Raw genomic sequence first — 27,126 nt, 5'->3', positions numbered from 1 at the left:
CCTCCCAAAGAGCTGGGAATGGCAAAAATGTTACTTATCAAAATGAAAGGCCGGGTGTGGTGGTTCACTCCTATAATCCCAGCACTTTGGGAGTGCGAGGCAGGCGGATCACCTGAGGTCAGGAGTTCAAGACCAGCCTGGCCAACACAGTGAAACCCCATCTCTACTAAAAATACAATTTGCCGGGCATGTGAGCACATGCCTGTAATCCCAGTTACTCCAGAGGCTGAGGCAGGAGAATCGCTTGAACCTGGGAGGCAGAGGTTGCAGTGAGCCGAGATGGCGCCACTGCACTCCAGCCGGGGAGACAGAGCAAGACCCTGTCTCAAAAAAACAAAAACAAACAAAAAAAAAGGAAAACAAAACAAAACGAAAGAGAACAGATCACAGAATAAAAACATTTCAGCTCAAATTTTATTTAGTTAATTATTATTCTTTTTTGTAGCGTCGGAGTCTTGCTATGTTACTCGGGCTGGCCTCAAGCGATCCTCTTGCCTCAATTTGGAAAATGCTGGGATTACAGACGTGCATCACCACGCCAAGCCACAACCCAAACTTTAAAAAGAGAATCTAAGTGGTCTTAGAAGAGTTTGTAAGTCACCTGACCACTGTGGTACCTCCTTAAGGAGGGCCTCTGAGGCCCAATGAAAAAGGCTTATATAAAAGGCTCATGACCAGCTCTGCCAGTGATGAACATGTGTCAAGTCGTTCTGCTGTCCCAACTCCTGGACCAAGGTGGCTCGGCATTAGCTTCAGCTAATAAAGAACAAAGACGGGGGGCAGAAAGGCTCCCCAAACTTGCGCAAATCCAGTGAGAAAACACTTTGCACATCATCTGTCTCAGTTGTTCTGCAGGTGAGGCACACTCACAGCTGCTCTACCCCAGGCAAGCAGTTTGCCAGGACTCGGGGGCCTCAGGGTTTCATCTCGGGGCCTCCGCCTGCACCAGCGAGTGGGCCTGGCTCAGGGCGAGCCTGTCCTTTTTTTCCTTCTGCAAGACCTGCTCCTCCCACAGCGCCTGGTCCACCTGATCGTCGGTGAGCACGACAGGCTTGTACTTCTCATCGAAGAGCCGCTCGTTGGTCTCGGAATGCAGCTGCTGGGGCCCGACCACCCGCAAATGCGCCGGCAGGTGCAGGAATTCGTCGTCGTTGATGTCGCAGTCGCGCATCCGGGCCCCCAGCACCCACCAGCGACCCACGAAGCCCACGTCCAGGACCCGGCCGGGGAAGTCGCTCCAGCGGGGTTGCAGGTAGCGGCAGCGCGCCTGGTAGAGGCTGGCCTGGGCGTCGAAGGGCGCCTCGTACACCAGGGAGCAGAGCCCTAGGTTGACGTGGCGCAGGCGGCCACGGCCCCGCAGCCAGAGCAGCCGCTGCACGAAGGCTTCGGACTCGCGGTTGCGGGTGGCCGGCGCCAGCAGCAGGAGGGTCCCCGACGCCTCCAGCAGCGCCTCCTCGAAAGCACCCTCGCTCGGCGCCAGCGTGAAGCAGGCCGCCGCGCCGCCCAGCAGCCCCACATACACGGCCGCGCGCCCCGGCCGGGCACTAGCCTCCGCCGCCGCGTCCCTGCAGGCCTCGGCGTAGTCCCGGAGCAGCGCGCGGGCCCAGGACCCTGAGGGGAGAGGAGCGCGGTAAGAGTGATCCGGCAGCGGCGGCCACCCACCCTACCGCCTTCCGCCGCTACTCACCCAGCCGCGCCCACACTCCCGGCTTCGCCGCTGCAGCGTCGCCCGCCTCTGCGCGGCGCCGGGACCAAAATCTCCTCAGAGCCGCCGCGGCCATCCTCTTCCGTCTTGGGGGTCCTTGCTCCGGAAAGAAACTTTCGATACCCGAAGTTAAAAGCCCGGGAGGCTCTTCTGCGCAAGCGCCAACTTTACCGGAAGTGGCTTCCCAACGGGAAAGGATAGAAAGAGGACCGGCGCCGGATGTTGCTGTCCGGTCCGAGTCGGGTAGACTCTGACGGGTAGGCCAGCTGCGCAATCGCAGAGAGCCCCAGCCACGCCGGCCCAGGTGGCCTCCGGTGAGGAGGGCGGAGCGCACCTGTGGCGACGGGGCGACGAGTTCAAGCCTCCGTGGGTGCAGCTGGCCGCCAGGTAGGGCTGGGGGCCAAGGGACCGGCGTGGGGGCGTGGGGGGAGCGTGCCTGACCGGTCTCTGTCCTCAGCGAGGGATGCGGAGACGCCCCTGAACGACCATGGCATCGGCTGACGAGCTGACCTTCCACGGTGAGTGCGGCCCCGACGAGGCCGGATCTCCTACTCCCGTCCCTTGCCAGAACCTCCCCGCCATGCGGCTTCCAACTTCTCTACCCCAACCCTAGGCGGTTGTGAACCCTGACCCAGGAGTGAGACCCATCCCTGACCCGAACCCCGCCCCCGCCCTGAACTCAGACCTCAAACCCGAGCCTCATGTCTCCAGACCCTGACCCCATCCCAGGGCCAACCCTAAGTTGCAGTTCCACTTTAGGAGGAAGGGAACAGACGCCCTCCGGATGCCTCCAAACTGAGGGAGTTGGGCCCCACCTTGGGGGAGATCAATGGCTCAGCAGAGCCTCCGCCCCCAGATGAGCATTGACTTGGCTGGAGCCCAGTCGAATTCTTTCCACCCCTCAAGCGTGCGTGTGTCCCATGTCCCTGCTCCACAGAATTCGAGGAGGCCACTAATCTTCTGGCTGAGACCCCAGATGCAGCCACAACCAGCAGAAGTGATCAGCTGACCCCACAAGGGCACGTGGCTGTGGCCGTGGGCTCAGGTGGCAGCTATGGAGCCGAGGATGAGGTGGAGGAGGAGAGTGACAAGGCCGCGGTGAGTCCCTGTGTCCTGCCTCTGTGCAGCTCCCGGCTGATCCACGCTGTCGGGGCAGGCGCTGAATGCCCGCAATGTGCAGCTCCTGCAGGAGAAGCAGCAGCAGCAGCAGCCCGGATTCTGGACCTTCAGCTACTATCAGAGCTTCTTTGACGTGGACACCTCACAGGTCAGGCCTGGGGAGGCAGGTGAGGTGGGGCTCAGAGTTACGCTCAGGGTTCAGCCACACTTTCCCTGGGCAGGGTGCTGGTGATGGCGAGTGCGGGTGAAGGAACTGTGGTGCTCTCAAAGGGTTATGGATCGGGACTGTAGGAACACAGGGGACACACACAATCTCGTGGGTTAGAGGAAGACCTCGTGGAGGACGTGAGGAATTGGCTGAAACCTAAAGGAGAAGGAACGCTTCCTGGGGAATGGGGGAGGGGAGCTGAAGTATGTTCCAGGCAAAGGGAACAGCATATGCAGAAGATCAAAGATGGGCTGGGGGCAGTAGGTCCCCGCCTGTAATTCCAGCACTTCAGGGGACCGAGGTGGGCAGATCACCTGAGCGCAGGAGTTCAAGACCAGGCTGGCTAACATGGTGAAACCCCATCTCTACTAAAAATACAACAAAATCAGCCAGGCTTGGTGGCGAGGCCCTGTAATCTTAGCTACTCTGGAGGCTGAGGCAGGAGAATCGCTTGAACCTGCAAGGCAGAGGTTGCAGTGAGCCGAGATCACGCCAGTGCACTCCAGTCTGGGCAAAAAGAGTGAGACTCTGTCTCAAAATAAATAAATAAATAAAATAAAAATACAAAAATTAGACTGGGCGTGGTGGCTCATACCTGTAATCCCAGCACTTTGAGAGGCCAAGGCAGGCAGATCACGAGGTCAAGAGATCGAGACCATCCTAGCTAACACGGTGAAACCCCATCTCTACTAAAAATACAAACAAATTAGGGCGTGGGTGCAGGCGCCTGTAGTCCCAGCTACTTGGGAGGCTGAGGCAGGAGAATGGCGTGAACTCGGGAGGCGGAGCTTGCAGTGAGCCAAGATGGCGCCACTGCACTCCAGCCTGGGCGACAGAGTGAGACTCTGTCTCAAAAAACCAAAAGAAAACAAAACAAAAATACTAAAATTAGCCAGGTGCAGTGGTTGGGCACCTGTAATCCTAGCACTTTGGGATGCCGAAGTGGTGGATCACTTGAGGTCAGGAGTTGGAGACCAGCCTGGCCAACATGGTGAAACCCCATCTCTACTAAAAATACAAAAATTAGCCAGGCATGGTGGCGCATGGCCTGTAGTCCCAGCTACTCAGGAGGCTGAGGCATGAGAATCGCTTGAATCTGGGAGGCGGAGGTGGCAGTGAGCCAAGATCATGCCACCGCATTCCAGCTGGGAGGACAGAGTGACACTCCATCTCAAAAAGAAAAAGGGGGGTGGGGCTGGGCGCAGTGGCTCACGCCTGTAATCCCAGCACTTTGGGAGGCTGAGGTGGACATATTACCTGAGGTCAGGAGTTTGAGACCAGCCTGGTCAACGTGGCAAAACCCTGTCTCTACTAAAAATACAAAAATTAGTCGGGCGTGGTGGCACACGCCTGTAATTCCAGCTACCCAGGTGGCTGAGCCAGGAGAGTTGCTTGAGCCCAGGAGGCAGAGGTTGCAGTGAGCAGAGATCGTGTCACTGCACTCTATCCAGCCTGGCCGACAGAGTGAGACTCTGTCTAGAAAAAGAAAAAAAAGAGGGAAAGGCTGAGTTCTTTCAGGTGGGGCATGGAGACAGGAGGGTGGAGGTCAGCAGGGAAGGAGCCTCTCAGGACAAGGGAGAAGCTCCTGGCAGGCCTCCATCCTTGACCTCGGCCTTGCCCCCAGGTCCTGAACCGGATCAAAGGCTCACTGCTGCCCCGGCCTGGCCACAACTTTGTGCGGCACCATCTGCGGAATCGGCCGGATCTGTATGGTGAGTGAGGTACATTTGGTTCCTTGATGGATCACTCAACAAATGTGGCCTGAGTTGCAGACACCAGTGTACAGCTGAGGACAAATCAGTCACTCAGAGAGTGTGACTTACCTGCTGTTCAGGGAGACAGACATGAAGGACTGCAGAGGGTGGCGGGTAGAGAGCATATAGGAGGAGCGGCCTTGCTGTTTTGCAGGGTGCAGCAGGGCAGGCCTCCCTGAGCAGGGTGAGGGAATGAGCCTTGTTGGCAACGGGAGGGGTAGGGGAGACCTAGGAAAAGAGGGTTCCAGAAACAGCATAAGCTTCATGGCAGGGCCTTGCATGAACTGCAGGGCGGCATTACCACTGGAGTAAATGAGCTGCAGGGAGGTCACAGGTAGGGGGACTCTGACTGTGCCCCCCATCCTCAGGCCCCTTCTGGATCTGTGCCACGTTGGCCTTCGTCTTGGCTGTCACTGGCAACCTGACGCTGGTGCTGGCCCAGAGGAGAGACCCCTCCATCCACTACAGCCCCCAGTTCCACAAGGGTAAGCAGGCGGGCAGGACCGATGCCTGGCAGGGCCCCGGGGGGCAGGGGGTGACTGCTCACCTTGCCCCCAGTGACCGTGGCAGGCATCAGCATCTACTGCTACGCGTGGCTGGTGCCCCTGGCCCTGTGGGGTTTTCTGCGGTGGCGCAAGGGTGTCCGGGAGCGCATGGGGCCCTACACCTTCCTGGAGACCGTGTGCGTCTACGGCTACTCCCTCTTTGTCTTCATCCCCATGGTGGTGAGTGTGGCCTGGCGCGGAGTGGGTGGTGGCTGTGTAGGGACACTGGCATGGTCACCTGCTGCCTCATTCCCATGGTGGTGAGGGTGGCCTGGTGCAGAGTGGGTGGTGGCTGTGGGGACTGGCATGGTCACCTGCCGCCGTGTTGCTCCCAGGTCCTGTGGCTCATCCCTGTGCCTTGGCTGCAGTGGCTCTTTGGGGCACTGGCCCTGGGCCTGTCGGCCACCGGGCTGGTATTCACCCTCTGGCCTGTGGTCCGTGAGGACACTAGGCTGGTGGCCATGGTGCTGCTGTCTGCGGTTGTGCTGCTCCATGCACTCCTGGCCGTGGGCTGTAAGGTACAGGTCTGGGGTGGCCACAGGTGTACCTCAGGTGGGGCTGAGGGGCTGGGGGGGGGGTGTGCGCTGGCCCTGCCTCTGACCCCAGGGGTCTTGTGCAGTTGTACTTCTTCCAGTCGCTGCCTCCGGAGAAGGTGGCTCCTCCACCCCAAATCACATCTCTGCCCTCAAACATCCTGCTGCCCCCTACCCTGCCTCAGACCATGGCCCCCTCCTAGAAAGGCCTGGGTCCCACAGGTAAAGACTGTTCCCAGCTGGGCTAAGGGGGCTGCCCTCCCACCCCCAGTCAAGGTAAGAGGTTCTGGGGACACTGCCAGACAATTCTTTCTTTCAGGCAACAGCTAAGTGGACCAACTCCTCTGCCTGTCCTGCCCCCCAGATGATGACTGAAGGCTCCGTTGACACCTTGAGATGACTCTGCTACTTTCCAGACTTTTCTTACAAAGCAAACACTTTTATTTTCTATGCAAAGGTGATTCAGAGAATTTATATAAAGGCGGGAGAGGGGCAGCCGAGCAGGGAGCTTTGGGACAGGGCTGGGGCCCCCATATCCCCCTGGGCCACCTGCTTTCCCTCCCATGGCTCCCCTGGAACAGGAGAGCGAGCCAAGGGGGCGCCCCAGCCTGGACAGCACCCGCTCCTGCCTGGGTGCACACATGGCGGGCCTGGGTCCGGGCCTGAGCTCCAGCATCTGAGTTTGGGGGTGTCAGAAACAGGGGAGCAGAAGGAGAAGAAAACTGCCTGTGCTGTAACACGTTTCCTTGTTTATTTTTTCTTTCTTTTTCTTTTTTTTTTTTTTTCTGGAGGGAGAGGTCCCTGCAAGGTCCCTTCCCAGGCAGGGGAGGGACAGAAATGCCGTCACAGTAGTAGGGACTGGAGCGTCTACAAGGATGGAGGGGAGCTACTCAGGCCTAACATTAGCTACAAGGAAAAAGGACGCCTTCCGTGACAGATCTTTGAGGTGTCTGTGTCTGCCCCAAGTGGCCGGCAGTGGCCTTCCCTCCGGGCCCAAGGCCTGCAGCCACCTGCTCTAACTCTGGGTGGGGGGAGCTGGGGGGACTGCAGGGGCTCGGGGACAGGACAGCAGCAAGAGGCAGGGGCCAAGGACGGAGGCCTTCCCGACAGTGGGGTGGGTTGTACATTCAAGTGTGAGGTGAACCCTTTGGTGGGGAGGGGGCCCCTGAAGCCTCGGCGGGGCCACCCCTCCCTGCGGCGCCTCTTGAGTCTAGGGAGAGGGGCTGCTGGCTCGGCCCGGCCGGCCTGGCTTCACAGAGGGTCTGCGGATTGACACTGGTTCTTTTCGTAAAAAAATAAAATTAAAAAAAGCAGCATGTCACGTCCGTTGTGACCAAGGCCTGGTCGTCGAAGGGGAGGCCCCGCCTGGCCAGGCTACCTTCCCACTGGAGACAGGCAGGGGAACAGGTGCTAAGGGACCTGGCAGGCAGGGCTGGCAGGCCCCATGGCGCCTGTTCCAACAGATGACAATCCCAGGTCAGGGTGGAGCGGGCAGGAGGGGGACGAGGGCTCCCACGACATGATTTTGTGTAAAATATGGCAGCGACACACGCTCAGGGCTGGGAGGTGGGGGTTAGGGTGGGGATGGCGGCAACATCGTGTAAAAAAGTGTCCCAGTTCCCATAGCAAAGAGGGCTGTGACCGGGTGTTCGGGCTTCTCCAGTACAAGGGGGAAAGCCGCCCGGCGGGGGGGCGGGTGGGGACATCATTTGGTTTCCTGGTGCTGTCAGTCCGCGGGGCAGGCCCCTAGCTCCCGTAGTGCATGGTGTTGGTCGGGATGGACATGGGCGACGCCATGGAGATGGCAGGGCCGCCCATGGTGAACTGGCTGTTGACTGCATAGTGGGCACTGGTGCCACCACCACCGCTGCCCTGGGCGCCGGAGGACCCTGTGGGGCAGGCGATGGCAGTGAGGGGCTGCCCTGGCCCACCCAGCCCCCAGGCAGAGTCACAGAGAGAAAGGGCAGGCAAGAGGGCAGGCGGGCGGCCGGACAGAGGATGGCGACTCACACGCTAGCTCGGCCCCCACGGGCCCTGCCCCCACCACCCTCATTACCTTGGACAATCCCCGTGCTCATTATGGAGCCCATCCGGGAGTGGGTGTGATTGACAATCCCCGTGTTGGCTGCGCAGCAAGAGGGAGGAAAGAAGGAAGGGAGACGGCGTCACCGCCCCCAGCCACCCAGCCCATGCGCAGCAGCAGGCTGCAGAGCGAGGCAGAGAGGACGGAGGGCCTCGGCCGAGAGCCCCCTGGAAGAGGAAAAGGCGAAAGGACCAAGCACAGGCCGACCCTGGTTGCCACAGGCCCTTCCCGGCCTCTGGGCAGTCCTGGGCACGGCTCTCTGCTGACCCTGGCCCTGGGGGACACTCACCTAAAGGAATCAGGTTGTTGTGGCCCACGCTGGAGCCACTGGCAATAACACTGCTCAGGTCGTAGGCGGTCGGCATCCCTGTGCCCAGAGAGGGGAGACGTCAGGGCTGGAGGCAGAGGGGCCAGGCCTGCGGTGAGGGCGGCCTCCCGGGTTGGCTGGGCATTGGGGCGTGCCCTGCTCACCTGCCACGGCCATCCCGCTGCTGAGGTTGTAGGTGCTGCCTGTGTTCCACATGTTTTCCGAGGGAGATGTGTAGTGGGAGCCGGGTGGGGGTGAGGGTGTCGTGCCCGTGTATCTGTGGCAGAGACAGAGCCATGGGCAGGGGCAAGGGGGCTGCAGGGCCGGGGCGCCCCCACCCCGTGCAGGTAGGGTGCCCCTCCTACCTGAAGAAGGGGTTTTTTAGATCCAGGAGGTTACTGGACTTAGAGCCGGTCTGGTCCACCTGGGCCACAATACTGATGTCGTAGCTCTGTCTGTGGAGAGGGTGCAGGCCGCGGCGTGAGTGGCTGGGCAGATGGACCCCTGCCCCCCACCACCAGCCCCAGGGAGCAGTCACACCTCTTGTTGGCAATAAGCAGACATGTCCCTGAGAGCGTGTCCCCTGCCTTGGCGAACAGTGGTGACTGGAACAGGCACCGCACCTGGTACCAGTGAGTCAGGGGCTCTGTCGGGGCTGTGGACAGCCACACGGTCATTCTGTGGAGCAGGGACAGGCACGCACTTGACTGGGCCAACGCCATCACTGGAGCCACCACCTTGTATGCCTTGAGTCCTCCCCAAGCACCTGCCCCCTCTGCCAGGGACCCCCGGGACGGGCTGGCCCCCAGGCATTCCCAGACACATACATGAGCAGGCATACATGTACACACGAGGGACCTGCAGCCACGAGATCCCTGCTCACCCTGACATGTGCCAAGAGACAGACACAGGCCCATGAGGGACAGACACTGGGAACACAGGACACACAGGACACACACACACCCCACCCACAACAGTCTCTTGCTCTGAGACAGGCTCTCACTCCCATTGGAAGGGATGGTGGAACCTGGAGCCACGTTCCACCCTCCCAGTCAGGTTGCAGCTGCAGGAAGCCCTGGGAGTGGGGAGGAGGCAGCACGGGCTGCTCTGCGGCACTCACATGGAGCCGATGAAAGCAACGTCAAACCAGAAAGCCAGGCCATGGACCAGCCCTGAATGCAGCATGTGGAATTTGAATGGGATTTCTATCCTGGAAGGCAAAGGGCAGTGGCTGCTGGGGAAGCCAGACAGGCGCTGCCAAGAGAGAAGAGGGGGTGCCAGGTGCAGAGGCCCGGGGCCCCCGCCCACCACCTGCCCTGGGACGGCAGGATGTCGGTGGCCCTGACCCTCGGCCTGAGGCAGGCCTGGGAGGATGGAGTGTGGGTGCCGGTACCTGTGCAAATCTCCTTCTTTGGCTTCTAAGAAGTTCACCGTGTACTTGACAGACTTGGCCATCAGGATCCGGATGTCAAATGTGTCCTGGGAGAGACAACAGGTATGACCTGGCATCTGGTGCCAAGGCCGATATGGAAGGGGAGAGCCCTGCCCCTCCCCCTAGGTCTGGCCACGGCTTCTAGGCTGTGCAGCTAAAACTAGCTTGCTCTTCTCAGACACGCTGTGAGAAGGGTGAACTGGCACAACGCCACCAAGGGCAATTAGGTGACAGCTCTCAAAATGACAAGTGTTTATCCACATAAAAGATTTGGCGCTACAGGAATTTAACCTCCAGATACATGAATACATCAACAAACTTACATGTATAATTACAGATTGTCCGTGGTAGTGACACACTGGAAACCATCTAATTAAACCAATGATGGCTCACCCATCAAAGACCATGCAGACGTGAGAATGAAGAGGCTCTTTATGAACAGATGGGGAAAGATCTCCAAGCTAAATCATTAAGCAAGTTAACCAAAAAAGCAAGTTAAAGAACTAAGTGCTAGGCGGATGTGGAATTGCATGCCTGTAACTCCAGCTACTCAGGAGGCTGAGGCAGGAGGATTGCTTAAGCCCAAGACTGAATCAAGCCTGGGAAACACAGGGAGACCCTGTCTCTTAAAAACATCATCAGCAACAACACCGTTGCTGCTGTCCACTCCCAGCGATGTTTATATCTGACTAACACACCTGCCATGAACTATGTCAACCGGATAAAATATAAAAAAAGAATAAACCAGTTGTTGGAAGCACTGGTGACCAACCAGAGCAGCCAGGACTTTGGGGATCAAGCTCCTGGAAAGGAGGGAAGTGCCGTTTCTGGAGGGAGCCCTTTCTGGCCTCTGCCTTTCCCCATGGGGAGGGCAGAAAACGGCCACCTCGACCTTTCAGCAGCTTCCCTGGGTGGGGAAAGCAAAATGGGAGCTCCAGGTTACCAAGGCAGCTTGGACTCAAGGGGCCGTGATGTCAAAGCAAAGGGAAATAAGTGCAGGAGGGCGAGGTGGGTGGTGCACACTCAGTGCACTTGTGAAATTGGCCAACTCCTGAGCTTCAAGTGGGGCAGGGCATCAGAGGCTAAGATACCAAGCAGAAAGCTGCTAATAAGAGGCTTAAGGCCAGGTGCAGTGGCTTACGCCTATAATCCGAGCACTTTGGGAGGCCGAGGCGGGCGGATCACCTGAGGTCAGGAGTTCAAGACTAGCCTGGGTAACACAGTAAGGCCCCACGTCTACAAAAAAATAAATTGGCTGGGCATGGTGGCACACTCCTATAGTCCCAGCTACTTGGGAGGCTGAGGCAGGAGGATCACTTGTATCTGGGAGGTCGAGGCTGAAGTAAGCCATGAAGTGATTGAGCCACTGTACTCCAGCCTGGGGAACGGAGTGAGACCCTGTTTCAAAAAACAACAATAAAACCTAACGGGTGGTTCAGCAGCATATTGGTAATGAGGCTAACCACTGGGCTTGCATTAAGAGTACTGAGGGCTGTACCCTGAAGCAGCCGCTTCTCAAACTGTGGTCCCTTCCAAGGCACCCTCATAATAATACAAAATTTTCATAATACCACCAAAATATTTCCTGCTTTTTTCACTCATTCACTCCCCAGTGATATCACAAAAGACTGAACACACTGGGCATGGTGGCTCATGCCTGTGATCCCAGCACTTTGGGAGGCTGAGGTGGGTGGATCACCTGAGGTTAGGAATTCAAGACCAGCCTGGCCAACATGGTCCAAACCCCATCTCTACTAAAATTACAAAAATTAGGCGGGTGTGGTGGTGCATGCCTGTAGTCCCAGCTACTCAGGAGGCTTAAGCGAGAGAATTGCTTGAACCCTGGAGGCAGAGGTTGCAGTGAGCCAAGATTGCGCCACTGCACACACCAGCCTGGGTGAAAGAGCTAGACTCTGTCTCAAAAAAAAAAAAAATATGGGGGGCAGGGCTGGGTGTGGTGGCTCACGTCTATAATCCCAGCATTTTGGGAGGCCAAGGCAGGCGGATCACCTAAGGTCAGGAGTTTCAGACCAGCCTGGCCAACATAGCAAAACCCCGTCTCTACTAAAATTACAAAAAATTAGCTGGGAGTGGTGGCAAGCGCCTGTAATCCCAGCTACTCAAGAGGCTGAGAATTGCTTGAGCCCGGGAAGTGGAGGTTGCAGTGAGCTGAGATCATGCCACAGCACTCCAGCCTGGGCAACAGAGCAAGATTCCGTCTCAAAAAAAAAAAAAAATGGATGGAAAAGACAGAAAAGAGTATAAGAATCATCTGAGATATGGTGAAAAGGTCCACTGTACATATAATCGGAATCCCAGAAGGAGAAAGAGAATGGGGCAGAGGTAGTGTTTAAAGAGATATTATCCAAGATTGTCCACGAGTTTCCCAAAACAAATGAAAAACATCAAAAGCAGGGGGAAAACAGAATAAACGGAACTTTTTTTTTTTATTTTGAGACAGAGTCTCACTCTGTTACCCAGGCTGGAGTGCAGTGGCCCGATCTCGGCTCACTGCAAGCTCCGCCTCCCGGGTTCACGCCATTCTCCTGCCTCAGCCTCCCAAACAGCTGGGACTACAGGCGTCCCCACCACGCCTGACTAATTTGTTTTGTTATTTTTAGTAGAGACGGGGTTTCACCCTGTTAGCCAGAATGGTCTCGATCTCCTGACCTCATGATCCACCTGCCTCGGCCTCCCAAAATGTTGGGATTACAGGCATGAGCCATCGTGCCCGGCCCAGAACTTATTTTTTTAAAGGAAGGCAAAAAAGTAAAGAAACAGGTCAGATTAATAGAAAAATAAAAGATCATAGATTTATACCCACACAAGTTTATTAAATGTAAATGGTCTAAATATTCTAAAAGACAAAAATGTTCAATCTTGTTTAAAAAAAAAAACTCAAGACCCAATTGTATGCTACTTACAAAAAATAAATCTTTTTTTTTTTTCCTTTTTTGAGACGGAGTCTCGTTCTGTCGCCCAGGCTGGAGTGCAGTGGCGTGATCTCGGCTCACTGCAACCTCTGCCTCCCGGGTTCATGCCATTCTCCTGCCTCAGCCTCCCGAGTAGCTGGGACTACAGGACCCCGCCACCACGTCCGGCTAATTTTTTGTATTTTTAGTAGAGACGGGGTTTCACCGTGTTGATCTCAATCTCCTAACCTTGTGATCTGCCCACCTCGGCCTCCCAAAGTGCTGGGATTACAGGCGTGAGCCACCATGCCCAGCTTTTTTTTCCTTTTGATTTCTGAATCATGGATGTATCAAAAATCTCAAGTAAAATCAATCAATAAATCACATCAGCTCACCAAGGATAAATTCATCTAGTAACGGTTCTTTTTTATTTTTACTATTTTAATTTTAAAAATAGTGATGGTGTCTCTGTGTTGCCCAGGCTGATCTTGAACTCCTGAGCCTAAATGCCCCTCCTGCCTTAGCCTCATCTAATAATGGTCCGTATGTATTGCATGTTTGCTGTATGCTAAGTGTCTACATGCATTGACATTTTTGGCCCAAATCTTTGTGAGAGAGCTCTGTGCAGGGCAGAGGAGAGGGCTCAGAGAGGGGTCATAGCTTCCTGAGGGCTGCACAGCTGCAGAGCAATGGCAAGTGATCACTGCAGCAGTGCCCTGGAGGCCCTACTCACCACCACAGGCTGCCGGAAATACTCATCCACCGCGGCGCCTCGGAGGGCCGACAGGTCCACTCCATGGAACGATGGCTGGTACCTGTGGACAGGCCCCAGCGCCACAGCAAAGTCAAGGCTGCAGAAGAGGCAGGGCGGGTAGCCCCGCCTTCTCTCCCAGTCAGCCCTCATCTAGCCTAAGTCTTTCAGAAAAAGAGGAGTGGGGGCCCCCAGGGGAGCTGGGCTGTCCCTGACAAGGCAGGCTGTGGGGCCCAGGCGGGACACCAGGGCACACTCACCAGAAGTTGGCCTTGGTGAACTGCTCCATGTAGAGCTGCTCATCCGTGAAGGGTGCAAGGTGGACGTCACCAATGGTAGGAAACATGTTTCCTGGGAGTGGGGCAGGGAGGGGTGCCGGTGTCAGGTGACGCACCCACAGTGCCTGGCAGAGCTATCAAAGGACATCAAGACCCCCAACCCTGGGTGCTCCCAGCCTGTCATCCATTCATTCCTGCATTCCTGTGACAGCAGCATCGAGCACCTATTCTGATGAGTGTTTCATCACCACCACGGGCACTTGACCTGCACTAGCTTATGGATTCCACCTGAGACTGGGAGGCCGGTGGCTCATCTTTATGTCCCATTACTAGGCCTGGGAGCTGTGAGGGACCTGCTAGAGCCTCACAGGGAAGCGGGCAGTGCCCAGGATGCGGCCAGGCGCTGCCTCTCAGGCCCTGCCGCCTGTGCACGTATGCAGCTGGGAAAGCAAAGCAAAGTTGCTCTGGACAGAGGGAGGGTGGGCCCCGGGCTACCCCAGCACCACTGGGGACCTCAGTTGAGGCCAAGAGCCGGTGGGGGAAGCTGAATCCACACCATCGGGGCTGCCTAGGTTCTGGCACAGGCACCCAGCCAGCAGGGTGGGCCACTTGGCCTGCCTGGTCTGGGCACACAGACTGAGAGGGAAGGGCAGGGCCTCCCTCTGTGACTCAAGGGCAGATGCATGAGTCAGGGCCAGCAGCAGGGAGGGCCAGGGCCCCACAGCCCCGCCTGCCCAAAGGAGCACCTGGCCTCCAGATGTGGGCCCCCCAGCCTGGCAAGCCGGGGGAGGAGGTCCTGAGGTATCAGTGGGACTCTGCTTCCTCCTTACGCCTCCAGGCTGTACCCGAGGCGAGAGCTGCGGGGCTGCAGCTGCTGGAACGGGGAGGGAGATGCACATGCTGCGGCTTCTGCCCTGGGGGACCTGGGGGCACCATGGGAAGTGAGCCAGCCTGGAAGGAACCTCTGGCTCCTGCTGACCAGGAGCATGTGACTGGGAGAGGGGAGGACTGCCTTTAACCCCTGGAGCACCCCCCCAACAGGCTCGGCCTCCCCCGTCCCCACAAGCTGGCTGCTGGGCCGTGGTGGGTGCATGCAGCTGCCCACAGAGCCTGACTCCCGTCTGGCCTCACATCCCGTCAGAAGGGGCCCCCTCTGCTGGGGCTGTCTCCACCCCCACCCCCACTATCAGGGCAGAAGGGGAGGAGAGTGGGGCCCACAGCCCCTGGAGCAGCCTTGCCTCCCATACTCACACCGGAGACGTGGGACATAGCTGTGGGACGCCACTTCCCACCTCCAGGAGCACAGCCAGCCAGGACCCTAGGGCCTGGATCCAGGGAGGGCCAGATGGAAGCTTTCCCCCGCCCCTGCCTGCACAGGCCCTCCCAGCCTGCTGCTGCCCATGCTCCATCCCACGGCTGCTATCCTGGCTGGGGACCTGTCCCCTGCCACACACACACACAGCTGCTTGCCTGTACAGAAATGCTCAGACACGCATGTACCTAGCATGAGAAGAGCCACAGACACATGCCTCTGGCGTCAGGGCTGCAGAGACCCCAAGACAGATGGGCAGATAGAAACAGTCACGTAGGCCAGGCACAGTGGTTCACACCTGTAATCCCAGCAGTTTGGGAGGCTGAGGCGGGCGGATCACCTGAGGTCAGGAGTTCGTGACCAGTCTGACCAACATGGTGAAACCCCGTCTCTCCTAAAAATCCAAAACTTAGCCGGGCATGGTGGTACATGCCTGTAATCCCAGCTACTCAGGAGGCTGAAGCATGAAAATCGCTTGAACTGGGGAGGTGGAGGTTGCAGTGAGCCGAGATCGCACCGCTGCACTCCAGCCTGGGCAACAAAAGTGAAACTCTGTCTCAAAAAAAAGAAACAGTCACCCAGTGACCAGAGGCCATACCCAGAGGCACGGATGGGTAGTGACAGATGGGCTTGCCAGACAGCTACCTCACCTCCTCACACATGTACACCTGCAGCCACACCCCTGCATTTGTACACATGCTCGACCCCCCAACGCCTGGACTGTGAGGAGAACAGGGCTTGGTGGGGAACTGCTGATCACATAACCTGTCCCAATCCCCACTCGCAGCCACAGGCTGTCCTGCAGGAGCAGGACATGGGATGGCAGAGGTGCCAGGAGCTCCTCCGTACCCTGTGCGGGCGGGTGGGCAGCTGGGTGTCTGGCCATGATTGGGGCCCGGGACTCCAGAAGCCACAGCTGGCTGGAGTGGGGTTGGGGTGGGAGTGTGGGGAAAGCCCAGGCTTCCCTGAGCCCTGGGCCACCGACAGCAAGCAGGGAGCTGAAGCACTGACGGCCTGGCTCTGTGGCAGCCAGGAGCTCCACCGAGGGGCCCGACCTGTGTACCCGCAATGCTCACCGCTGGGCTTCAGGTACTTCTTGGCGTGGAGGTAGCTCTCCAGCATGCGCTCGTTGAAGAGCATGTAGCCCATGGGCTCCGAGATGATGATGTCCACCTGCTCGGGGAGCGACACCTCCTCCACCTTGCCCGGGATGACCACGATGCGGTCTGTCAGGTTGTTACTCTTCACCAAGACCTGCAGGCAGGCAGGGCCGTGTGGGCTTCCCTGCGTCTTCCTGCCGTGGGGCCCTCCCTAGACCACCTCTCAAAGGACAGCCTCCACCTGCACATGGCCATCGGGTCCCCCTCTGCCTCCTTCGCTGGTGCCCCAACCATGGCTGCGATTGGCCATAGCCTGTTAAGAGCTCACTGTGGGCCAGGCACGGCGCCTCACGCCTGCAATCCCAGCAGTTTGGGAGGCTGAGGCGGGTGGATGGCTTGAGCTCATAAGTTGGGAGACTAGTCTGGCCAACATGGCAAAACCCTGTCTCTACTAAAAATACAAAAAAAAAAAAAAAAAATTGAGACAGATTCTCACTCTGTTGTCCAGGCTGGAGGTAGTGGCGCCATCTCGGCTCACTGCAACCTCTGCCTCCCAGATTCTAGTGATTCTCCCACCTCAGCCTCCCGAGTGGCTGGGACTACAGGCACCCACCGCCATGCCCGGCTAATTCTTTGTATTTTTAGTAGAGACAGGGTTTCGCCATGTTGGTCAGGCTGGTCTCAAACTCCTGACCTCAGATGATCCGCCCGCCTAAGCCTCCCAAAGTGGTAGGATTAGAGGACAGCAGCGTCGGCCATGTGAAGACCTGGAAGGAGTCTGAATGTCACTACGGACACAATGCAGCTAAAGCAACAGCGGCACGGCTGGGCATGGGGGTGCTCTGCAGCTGCAAGACAGAGCAAGGATGGCCCCTCCATGACCCAGGTGACCCCAGATCCATGGGAGAGGTAGAGCAGGGACAGGAAGGTGCAGCCTCTGCTGGTGTGAGAGGACGCTCACGTCTACAGCCACGGAACAGCTTTGCTCAGACTTTACGGCCGTAGCTCCTCTCTCGTGATGGGGCTAGGGGGTGGGAGCAGGGGTCGGTGAGGACAGCACGCTGTTTGCTCTTTTTTAGCTTTTACATTTTGAACTTTGTGAATGAAGGTTTCAGTGCAAAAAAAAAAAAAAAAAGAAAACAAGGAAATGACCTGTGCCCCTGACTGCCGGTCATGAGGGGAAATCATCTCAGGCCCTGAAGCCCCTCCCTGCAATGACTGTTTTGGGGACAACAAAGAGATCAAAGCACAGAAGTAACGTCCCCAGCCTCCTGGGGGTTCCCAGGCTTCTCTAGGCTGGGGCCGGAATGGCACTCATGGGTGAGGATGAGGCTGGGTGCGCACCAGCGGGCCACTGACCTCGGCGTGCTGGGCCATGGTGCTGGCCTCCACCGCGTAGATTTTCCGTGCTCCAGCTTGGGCGGCAAAAAACGACAGGATCCCAGAGCCACAGCCAACGTCAAGAACGATCTAAGGGAGGAGTGGGAGGTGAGAGCGAGACACAGGAGGTGATGGTGATCGGGAGGTGACAGTGATCATAAGGGATGTGCAAGTTATGAGGCGTCAACACCTGGGTCGGTCTTCACTCTCAGTGTTTGCCCTTTATGGACTCTTGGTCAAAATGAAGTGAGAACTCAAGATGAGCCATGGGCCAGTCCTCTGGGAGAAGCCCTGGGGAAGCTCCCGCTCGGCCCCAACCCTGGGGCCTGCAGGCCTCCAGATCGTCTGGGGCGAGATGCATGGGCCTCCCCTGGAAGCTCACTGCCAGTTGAAAAGCATTTTTCCAGGGCCTCTGCAGTTTTAGCATGGAGGAAAGGGCCCGAGGCGTCAGTGGCAGCGTCTCCCAGTTCCATGCTGACTCGTGGTGCCTGGAAAAGCAGCCTGTCTTGGCTGGGGTAGGTGAGCCGCCCAAGCTCCGGGGCCAGCTGCGTTCCCCGCAGGGCTACTGGCCCCTGTGATGGTCACTCATGGCAGAGTCCAGGCCAGGGTCTGGGAGAACGCACCACCTGTTCTGGATTTGTGGGATTGCTTCCACACGAGCAGACCAAGGGCAGACATTCCTGGTGGTGACAGGCATGAGCTTTTGAAGGACAAATGTTCTGGGCACGGTGAGTGCCTGTAAGGGAAGCTGGCGTCAGGTGGGAAGGCCTCAGGGTACCGCTCAGAGCTCCAGATGAATCAGAAAATGAATCTCCATCCTCAGGGAGCGGGAAGGGACTTCACCAATAGAGGATGCCCTTCCCAGACCTCAGCGGCCAGGACGAGGCTCGGGATACCCAGCCGGGGCCGACACTCCTCCTGTGTCAGGACAACCCCTCCCTGGGGCCCAGGGCCTGCCATCCTCTGGGATGGTAAGCGATGCTAGGGGGGCATGACCCAGATGCTGGATGAGGAAGATCCACGTGGAGAGATCCCCAAAATACTCGGAGGAAAAAAACAGGCTCCCATTTGATTCAAAAGAGAAAACAGGCTGGATGCGGCAGCTCACGCCCGTAATGTCAGCACTTTGGGAGGCTGAGGTGGACGAACTGCTTGAGGCCAGAAGTTTGAGATCAGCCTGGGCAACATGGCAGAACCCCATCTCAACTAAAAATACAAAAATCAGCCAGGCGTGGTGGCATATGACTGTAATCCCAGCTACTTGGGTGGCTGAGGCACAAGAACTGCTTGAACCCAGGAGGCGGAGGCTGCAGTGAGCTGAGACTATGCCACTGCACTACAGCCTGGGGGACAGAGTGATAATCTGTCTCAAAAAAACCCCAAAAAACAGAAAGAGAAAATGAAAACTGAGTAAGCCAGGTGCGGTGGCTCATGCCTGTAATCCAAGCATTTTGGGAGGCTGAGGTGGGTGGATCACGAGGTCAAGAGATCGAGACCATCCTGGCCACCATGGTGAAACCCCGTCTCTACCAAAAACTCAAAAATTAGCTGGGCATGGTGGTAGGCGCCTGTAGTCCCAGCTACTCAGGTGGCTGAGGCAGGAGAATCGCTTGAACCTGGGAGGCAGAGATTGCAGTGAGCCAAAATTATACCATTGCACTCCAGCCTGGGCAACAGAGCAAGACTCCACCTCAAAAAAAAAATAGACACTAAAAACTCTGGTAAATGGGATGAGAAGGGATTACATTTCTACCTCAAGTGATCCACCTGCCTCAGCCTCCCAAAGTGCTGGGATTACAGGCATGAGCCACCGTGCCTGGCCGATTTCTACTTTTGAATACAGATGCTCTGCTCTGCTCTCTCTCTTTAATCATGAGTGCAATCATGAGTGCACGTTATTTGGTGATATTAAAAAGCTTATTTATTAATTTTGTTCTTGAGGCAGGGTCTCACGCTGGGGCTTAGCCTGGAGAGCAGTGCCCCAATCACAGCTCACTGCAGTTTCAACCTCGCAGGCTCAAATGATCCTCCTGCCTTGGCCTCCCAAAGTGCTAGGATCACAGACAGGTGTGAGCTACTCTGCCCAGCTCAATAAAATAATTGTAAAATATACGCTGATGTCTGCATAGGGAAAAATCTGGAAGAAGAGACTTCATACTGAGAGGCAGCAGCTGTCTCGGAGAGAACTGATAGAGGCCTCTCAAGTCTATAATGTACATGCTGTGTTGAGTTTATATATTAAATGCATTTGTTTATCTTTTTTGTTTTTTTTTAAGAGACAAGAGTCTCGCTCTGTGGCCCAGGCTGGAGTGCAGTGGTGCAATCATAGCTTACTGAAGCCTCAAACTCCTGGGCTGAAGCGATCCTCCTGCCTCAGCCTCCACAGTAGCTGGGATAAATGCATTTCTAATCTGAGATTTTTGAAGATAAAATGAATGAGCAAAGAAAAGAAAAAAAGGCAGAAGCAGAGAGGTGGGCACGTGCACGGGCCGCTCACCTTGTCCTTGAAGTCAGTGTGGTTTTGCAGGATGGCGCGCTGGTAGGTGCCTGTCCGCACGTAGTCCTGCATCATGTTCTGCTGCTGGGACAGGTAGCCATAAAACTGGAACAGAGACACACCAATGGCACGGGGCACATGGTGGCACGAGGCAGTCAAGGCCCTGGCCAGCCCTGTGATAGAGGAAGGGGCCATCTTAGGCATGAACCTCCCTCAGGAGGCCATGCACCCTCTGCCTGGGCCCCACTAGCAGCTCCAGGAGAGGGAGCAGGAGGCCGGAGGGCAGCCCCCAGGAGGACACCGCCACTATCACTGCAGCCGACGGCAACAGCTGGATGCTGCCTGGACCTGGAAGCCACCCAGGGGAACTCAATATTTGCCACAGGCAGGCTTCTGGCATCGGGGGCCACCTGCCCCATCTTGAGGGCCCCAAAGGAGAAGAGAAGCGGATCGAACAGAGCCCTAGAACTCAGAGCGCCAGGCAGGTGAGGTGTGGTGTCTCTCTGTAAGACAACGGGCGATCGGGAGGCAGCGTGGCACCTGGGCAGGGGCACAGGCTTTGGCATCAGGCAGACCTGGCTTCCCATCTCGGCTCTGTTGCATAATAGCTGTGTGACTTGGAGCAAGTCACTTAACCTCTCTGAGCCTCAGTTTTCTCATCTGTAAAATGGGGACAATAATAGCACTTACCTCCTAGCGTTGTTGGGAGGGTCCAAGTGCTTCTGTGCACGTGACAGCGCTTAGACCAGGGCCTGGCATGCAGGGAGCGCTCAGGGCATTGCAACTGCTCTACCGTTATTCACAACGCCTGTGGCCCTGAGCTCCACCTGTGCTCAGATCCTTCCAGCAACCCTCTCAGGCAGGCACCTGCATCTCCGCTTCACAGATGAGGAAACTGAGGCCCAGCCAGCGGAGGAAACCTGCCCAAGGCTACATGGCCAGTAAGGGACAGAGCCAGGACGGGAACTTGGGTGGGCCTTCCCTGTGCTGCGTGGCCTCCTGCGGGCGGGTGGCAGGGGGGCTGCCGGGGGGAGGCGGCCTGGCTGAGGGCAAGTGTAACCCACCTGGAAGTACTGCACAGCAGAAGACTCCTCCGTCCGCTCGCTGAACACGGACCGCTCCAGGGTGTGGCCCCGGCAGGTTTTCAGGATGTTGTAGAAGGAACAGAAATCTGGAACAGGGAAGCCAAGTCACTGGGGGGCGGTCAGCAACCTGGCATATGGCCATCTGGGAGGGAAGGTTCTGGATGGCCACATGTCCTGATGTTTCTCCCTTGAACATATAGGGCTGGTGATTTCTCTTCCCCGAAAAGCAATTTTCCAAGTTTAAAGAAAAGATGAAGGGCAGCCATGCCTGCACCCTGGTGACTGACATGAGAAGAGGACAGGTATCCTGCACGTGGGGCTGGTGTCTGGTGGGAGTGGGCCTGGGGATTCCTCACCAAAGGGCAGCTTGGTGAAGCTCTCTCAAGCACACGCCCACTGGCCTGGGAGTCGAAGTTCTGGCAAATAAGCCCAAGTCCACCCAGAAGCTCAGGGCAGCATCTGTGTGGGGGCAGCAGACACTGCAATGTCCAGTAAAAGGGGACTAGACAAACCCCAGGAGCACAGAAAAGCACAGCAGAGGCCAGGTGCAGTGGCTCACGCCTGTAATCCCAGTACTTTGGGAGGCTGAGGTGGGCAGATCAGTTGTCAGGGTTTTGAGACCAGCCTGGGCAACATAACAAGACCCTGCCACGTTAAAAAACAAAAACAAAAACAAAAACAAGAAATAGAAAAGAAAAGCAAGGCAGAGAATCACCAATCACTACCCTTCCCTGAGATGCAACGGTATGTAGCCCTTTAGAACAGACTCTATCTATTTGGCTGGGCACAGTGGTTCTCAACTGTAATCCCAGGACATTGGGAGGCTGAGGCGGGTGGACTACTTGAGCCCAGGAGTTTAAGAGGTCACCCGGGGCAATATAGCAAGACCCTGTCTCTTCAAGAAATAATGAGCCAGGCATGGTGGCTCATGCCTGTAATCCTAGCACTTTGAGAGGCTGAGGCGAGTGGATCACTTGACGTCAGGAGTTCGAGACCAGCCTGGCCAACATGGTAAAACCCTGTCTCTACTTAATATACAGAAATTAGCCAGGGGTGGTGGCGGGTGCCTGTAAACCCAGCTACTCCGTAGGCTGAGGTGGGAGAATTGAACCTGGGAGGTGGAGGTTGCAGTGAGCCAAGATTGTGCCACTGTACTCCAGCCTCGGCAACGGAGTGAGACTCTGTCTCAAAACTAAACTGAACTAAACTAAAATAAAAGCTACATTTATTAACATAGAATGATAGCCACTAAATTATATCAAGTAAAAAACAAAACAATATTTAAAAGACAATCTCTTTAAAAATTAAAAGACACGGCCGGGCATGGTTGCTCACGCATGTAATCCTAGCACTTTGGGAGGCCGAGGCAGGCGGATTACCTGAGGTCAGGAGTTCAAGACCAGCCTGGTCAACATGGTGAAACCCCCCCGTCTCTACTAAAAATATAAAAAACTAGCCGGGTACAGTGGCACGTGCCTGTAATCCCAGCTACTCGGGGGGCTGAGGCAGGAGAATCGCTTGAACCTGGGAGACGGTAGTTGCAGTGAGCCGAGATCACACCACTGCACTCCAGCCTGGGCGACAGAGCGAGACTCCATCTCAAAAAACAGTAAAAGACACAGTTCGGGATGCGCAAGTTCTGGAGATGGGTGTTAGTGATAGTTGCACAACAATGTGAACGTGCTGCTTGCTACCAAACTACACACTTTAAAAGGGTTAAAATGACCAAATTTTGTTATGTAGATTTTAGCACAACTTTTAAAAACTGACAGAACTGAAATAAAAAATATTAAAATACAAAGTCTTAAGAATGGAAACGGCTGGGTGTGGTGGCTCACGCCTCTAATCCCAGCACTTTGGGAGGCTGAGGCAGGTGGACCACTTGAGGTCAGGAGTTTGAGACCAGCTTGGGCAACATGAAAAGACTCCATGTCAGCCGGGCACGGTGGCTCACGCCTGTAATCCCAGCACTTTGGGAGGCCGAGGCGGGCGGATCACGAGGTCAGGAGATCGAGATCATCCTGGCTAACACAGTGAAACCCCATCTCTATTAAAAATACAAAAAATTAGCCGGGCGTGGCAGTGGACACCTGTAGTCCCAGCTATGCAGGAGGCTGAAGCAGGAGAATGGCATGAACCTGGGAGGCGGAGCTTGCAGTGAGCCGAGATTGCGCCACTGCACTCCAGCCTGGGCAACGGAGCAAGACTCTATCTCAAAAAAAAAAAAAAAAAAAAGAGAAAGAAAAACTCTATGTCTGCTATAGTAAAAATACAAAAATTAGCCAGGCGTGGTGGCACACACATACTCGGGAGGCTGAGGCATGAGAATTGCTTGAACCTGGGCACTTCAGCCTGGGCACAGAGTGACACTCTTTCTCCAAAAAAAAAAAAAAAAAAAAATGGCCGGGTGCAGTGGCTCACATTTGTAATCCCAGCACACACTACATGTGTGGTGGCACACACATGTAGTTCCAGCTACTCGGAGGCTGAGGCGGGCGGCACACTTGAAGCCAGGAGTTCGAGACCAGCCTGGGCAACACAGTGAAAACCCATCTCTACAAAAAATTAGCCAGGCGTGGCAGCTTCACACGGTGGCCCTGAGGGCTCAGACTGCCCGAGGTACATCTGGGTCATTGCACAGCCTCCTTGAGACAAGGGGGAGGCTGGCAGTGGCTATGGGCAGGCAGCCTCCCCACCTCCAGCTGTCCCTGCACCAGCCCGTGTCAATCACTGGGCTCACTTCACCTCTCTGGTAAATCAAGCCTGAGGCGGGACCTTCAGACCGTCTCCAGCCCTGGGCATCCTCGACACCTCCACTGCTACTCCGGCTGCATCCACCTGGGGTTCTCCCATCCCTAGTCAGGAATCTTGTGTCTCCCTGTGCCCCCAAGGTGGGTCCGGTTAGGCCCCTCTGGTGGCTTCTCTGTGCCCTGAGCAAACTCTTCCTGCCCCTATGACCTCGTCTCACTCCATCCCCTAAACTCCAGTCACAGCTGGCCCAGGGCTGGCCACTGCCAGAAGGACTGGGCCCAGGTGGTCAGGATGGGCTTCTTGGAGGTGGGGACATAAAAGCCAAGCCCCAAAAGACGCGAAGGAGCTGGTGAGGGAGGGTCTGGGATCCAGCGTCTCCCCAGGCAGTGGAGTGTCCTCTGGACATATCTGCATGTGGGAATGCGGTTTGGAGGGCAGCAGAGCATTCTCAAGGATGCATGGGCCGCTCCTTAGCCAGGCTCCACGCCCCTGCCCACCAGGGCTCTGGGCGCTCTGGGCTGGTGTCACTGGAGTGGAAGCAGGGGCACGTACCGTTGGGTGTGGCGAACTGGATGAGGACGCTGTTGCAGCCCAGGGTGATGATGAAGGACTGCTTGCCCACGCGGCTACACTCTGTCTCTCGGGACACCGAGCACTTAAAGACACACACATCTTCATCTATGAGAGAAGATAGGCTGGCGTGAGCAGTACAGCCCTGTCGGCTGCCTTCTTTTGATCCCGGGTCCCTGACGCCCTCCTGCTGCCTGCCGTTGGTGCCCCCAGATTCTTCCAGAGTGCCACAAAACCACCCTGGCAGCATTGCTGGGTGCGCTGCCTGCCCAGCCCACATTGAGGACAAGGGAGCGGCTGATCAGACAGCAGGGATACAGTCTGTGTCCTCAGGATGACCAGGGCTGAGACAGGGAGACAGTGAATGCTGAGGTGGGCAGACAGGGCCACCAGGCACGGTGCCAACGCACAGGGCCTCAGAGCTGGAGCTGCCTCTGCTCCACTCGGCTGAGCCCTTCTGTTCTTGGATGGGTGCAGTGCAGTGACTGCATGGGGCCAGTGTAGCCAGACCGCCGGGTTCACACCCCACCCATGCCATTTGTTCACTGTGACACAGGCAGGTCCCTCAGCCTCTCTGGAACTCGGGTTCTCACCGTCAGATGGGGCTAATGGTGGGGCAGCTGTCTAGTGAATTACGACACTGTCTCCCTGTACCCATCATGATAGCTGTTACTAGTCATTCATTCCACAAACCTGTGGCCACTCCACTCCAGCCAAATGGTGAAACTTAGCGATGCCAGGAACGGGCTGGCCCAATCAGGCACTGTGCCCCTGCCTGCCATACTACAGTGGGACAGGTGCATCATCTGTAGCATTCCTGGCAAAAATGTTTGACGTAGTCCCATCTTCAAGGGACAACAGAAAACGACAGGTTGTTGGGCAGGCTACAGGACAACCAGGCTGGTCTCCTCAAACAGGCCAGTGTCAGGAAAGACCAAAACGGTGGGAGCTATTCCAGAGTACAGGAGACAAGAAAGGGGGGAGTGCCCAATGCGATGCAAAGTGGGACCCTGGGCTGAAGCCGCAAGAAAAATGTTTTAAAAAGTTATAAAGGACAACTGGGGAGACCGGACCCACACCTCTAATCCCAGCACTTTGGGAGGCCAAGGCAGGAGGATCACTTGAACCCAGGAGTTGGAGATCAGACTGGGCAGCATAGCAAGACCCTGTCTACAAAAAAATTTTAAAATTAGGCAAGCGTGGTGGCGTGTGCCTGTTGTCTTAGGGACTCAGGAGGCCGAGATGGAAGGATCACTTGAGCCTGGGAGGTTGAGACTGCAGTGAGCCATGACTGTGCCACTGCATTCCAGCCTGGGTGACAGAGCAAGACCCTGTCTCAAAAAAATAAATAAAGGACAACTGGGGAGCTGGACAGAGTAGCCCCCACCTGTGGTCCCAGCTACTTGGGAGGCTGAGGTGGGAGGATTGTTTGAGCCCAGGAGGTTGAGGCTGCAGTGAGCTATGATGGTGCCACTGTACTCTATCTAGTCTAGGCAACAGAAGTGAGATCCTACTTAAAAAAAAAAAAAAAAAAAGACAACTAGGAAAATGTGAGTGTGGAATACATACGCCATAATTTTAAGTTACTTGGATGTGACAATGGCATTGTGGTTTTGTAGAGAAATGCCTTTGTTCTTAGAAAACATATGTGGAAGGATTTATGGCAAATTCCCATGACATCAGCAGCTTGCTTTTCAATAGCCCATCACAACAACAACAACGTGAGTGCAAATGTGGCAAAAGTGTTCCCAATCACCCTGAATAGCCAAAACAATCTTGAAAAAGAATGAAGCTGGAGGATTCCCATGTCTCAATTTCAAATTTTACTATGAAGGTACAGTAATGTAAACAGTGTAGTGGTACTGGCAAAAGAATGGAGACACAGATCAATGGAACAGAATCAGAGTCCAGAAATAAACCCTTACACTTATCCTCAATTGATTTTTGACAAAGACTCCAAGAACATTCAATGGGGAAAGAATAGTGCCTTCAATAAACACTGCTAAGAAAACTGGATAACCACAGAGAAAAGAATGAAGTTAAACTCCTACCTCACACCATATACAAATAAAACAGAACTCAAATGGAGCAATGACCTAAACATAAGAGCTAAAACTAGAAAACTCTTAGGAGAACTATTTGCAAATCATCTATTGCTAAGTATTTAGTGTCCAGAATATATAAAAAAAACTCTTTTAGGGTCAGGCCTGGTGATTAACACCTGTAATCCCAGTATTGTGGGAGGCGGGCAGATCACTAGAACCCAGGAGTTTAAGACCAGCCTGGGCAACATGGCGAAATCCCGTCTCTACTAAAAATATATAAATATTAAGTCAGGTGTAGTGGCGTGTGCCTATAGTCCCAACTACTTGGGAGGCTGAGGTGGGAGAATCACCTGAGCCCAGGAAGTTGACACTGCAGCAAGCGGAGATGGCAACACTGCACTCTAGACTGGGTGACAAGAATAAGACCCTGTCTCAAAAAAAAAAAAAAGAAAAAAAAAGGTTGGGCACGGTGGCTCACACCTGTAATCCCAGCACTTTGGGAGGCCAAGGTGGGTGGATCACGAGGTCAGGAGATTGAGATCATTCTGGCTAACATGGTGAAATCCTGTCTCTACTAAAAATACAAAAAAATAATAAAATAAAATAAAATAAAATAAAATTGGCTGGGCACGGTGGCTCATGCCTGTAATCCCAGCATTTTGGGAGGCCAAGGCGGGCGGATCACGAGATCGAGACCATCCTGGCTAACATGGTGAAACCCTGTCTCTACTAAAAATACAAAAAATTAGCTGGGTGTGG

The 27,126-nt window shown here is 55.7% G+C and overlaps 3 protein-coding genes across 6 annotated transcripts in view; 1 reads left to right on the top strand and 2 right to left on the bottom strand.

Annotated features, from left to right (window-relative positions):
• Positions 1 to 388: 388 nt before the first annotated feature.
• On the bottom strand, positions 389 to 1,865 carry LOC105549904 (chromosome unknown open reading frame, human C19orf52). Of its 2 annotated transcripts, XM_011994633.1 has the most exons (3): positions 1,688 to 1,865; positions 882 to 1,611; positions 403 to 722 (listed from the first exon to the last, which is right to left on the bottom strand). In XM_011994633.1, exons 1-2 carry the CDS (start codon positions 1,779 to 1,781, stop codon positions 923 to 925), a joined length of 783 nt encoding a protein of 260 aa, XP_011850023.1. In that variant the 5' UTR covers positions 1,782 to 1,865; the 3' UTR covers positions 403 to 722; positions 882 to 922. The 2 variants fall into 2 exon arrangements, with proteins under 2 accessions (XP_011850015.1, XP_011850023.1); XM_011994625.1 differs by having other exon boundaries at positions 389 to 1,611.
• Positions 1,613 to 7,180, top strand: YIPF2 (Yip1 domain family, member 2). 3 transcript variants are annotated; one of them, XM_011994661.1, is made up of 10 exons: positions 1,613 to 2,019; positions 2,163 to 2,223; positions 2,643 to 2,803; positions 2,886 to 2,972; positions 4,657 to 4,744; positions 5,155 to 5,271; positions 5,345 to 5,511; positions 5,667 to 5,849; positions 5,951 to 6,086; positions 6,184 to 6,680. In XM_011994661.1, the coding sequence occupies exons 2-9, from the start codon at positions 2,193 to 2,195 to the stop codon at positions 6,065 to 6,067; spliced, it is 951 nt and encodes a 316-aa protein (XP_011850051.1). In that variant the 5' UTR covers positions 1,613 to 2,019; positions 2,163 to 2,192; the 3' UTR covers positions 6,068 to 6,086; positions 6,184 to 6,680. The 3 variants fall into 3 exon arrangements, with proteins under 3 accessions (XP_011850051.1, XP_011850042.1, XP_011850033.1); XM_011994652.1 differs by having other exon boundaries at positions 1,932 to 2,092; positions 6,167 to 7,180; XM_011994643.1 differs by having other exon boundaries at positions 1,932 to 2,092.
• The window catches only part of CARM1 (coactivator-associated arginine methyltransferase 1), a gene marked incomplete at its 5' end in the record, with an annotated part of 23,122 nt that continues 2,587 nt past the window's right edge, over positions 6,592 to 27,126 (bottom strand). Inside the window, 15 exons of the mRNA XM_011994674.1 lie at positions 6,592 to 7,753; positions 7,921 to 7,989; positions 8,237 to 8,314; positions 8,419 to 8,531; positions 8,620 to 8,709; positions 8,795 to 8,932; positions 9,375 to 9,464; positions 9,648 to 9,733; positions 13,332 to 13,413; positions 13,610 to 13,700; positions 16,016 to 16,193; positions 17,399 to 17,509; positions 19,917 to 20,021; positions 20,981 to 21,087; positions 24,305 to 24,430. Of these exons, the coding sequence (XP_011850064.1) occupies positions 7,611 to 7,753; positions 7,921 to 7,989; positions 8,237 to 8,314; positions 8,419 to 8,531; positions 8,620 to 8,709; positions 8,795 to 8,932; positions 9,375 to 9,464; positions 9,648 to 9,733; positions 13,332 to 13,413; positions 13,610 to 13,700; positions 16,016 to 16,193; positions 17,399 to 17,509; positions 19,917 to 20,021; positions 20,981 to 21,087; positions 24,305 to 24,430 (1,607 nt within the window). The remainder of the gene's footprint in view (positions 7,754 to 7,920; positions 7,990 to 8,236; positions 8,315 to 8,418; positions 8,532 to 8,619; positions 8,710 to 8,794; positions 8,933 to 9,374; positions 9,465 to 9,647; positions 9,734 to 13,331; positions 13,414 to 13,609; positions 13,701 to 16,015; positions 16,194 to 17,398; positions 17,510 to 19,916; positions 20,022 to 20,980; positions 21,088 to 24,304; positions 24,431 to 27,126) is intronic.

The sequence above is a fragment of the Mandrillus leucophaeus genome, unplaced genomic scaffold (assembly GCF_000951045.1).
Source record: "Mandrillus leucophaeus isolate KB7577 unplaced genomic scaffold, Mleu.le_1.0 Scaffold112, whole genome shotgun sequence".
In the NCBI taxonomy this organism is placed as follows: domain Eukaryota; kingdom Metazoa; phylum Chordata; class Mammalia; order Primates; family Cercopithecidae; genus Mandrillus; species Mandrillus leucophaeus.
Note: the sequence above shows the minus strand (reverse complement) of the source record. Positions and strands in the feature narration are given on the sequence as shown.

Bases quoted from the DNA above. Each gene is read 5' to 3' on its own strand.
- LOC105549904 (XM_011994625.1), bottom strand. From the start codon at position 1,781: ATGGCCGCGGCGGCTCTGAGGAGATTTTGGTCCCGGCGCCGCGCAGAG. The intron at 1,612-1,687 runs GTGAGTAGCGGC...CTCTCCCCTCAG, and splicing joins GGGAGTGTGGGCGCGGCTGG to GGTCCTGGGCCCGCGCGCTG.
- YIPF2 (XM_011994652.1), top strand. From the start codon at position 2,193: ATGGCATCGGCTGACGAGCTGACCTTCCACG. The intron at 2,804-2,885 runs GTGAGTCCCTGT...CGCAATGTGCAG, and splicing joins AGGAGAGTGACAAGGCCGCG to CTCCTGCAGGAGAAGCAGCA. The intron at 5,272-5,344 runs GTAAGCAGGCGG...CCTTGCCCCCAG, and splicing joins CAGCCCCCAGTTCCACAAGG to TGACCGTGGCAGGCATCAGC.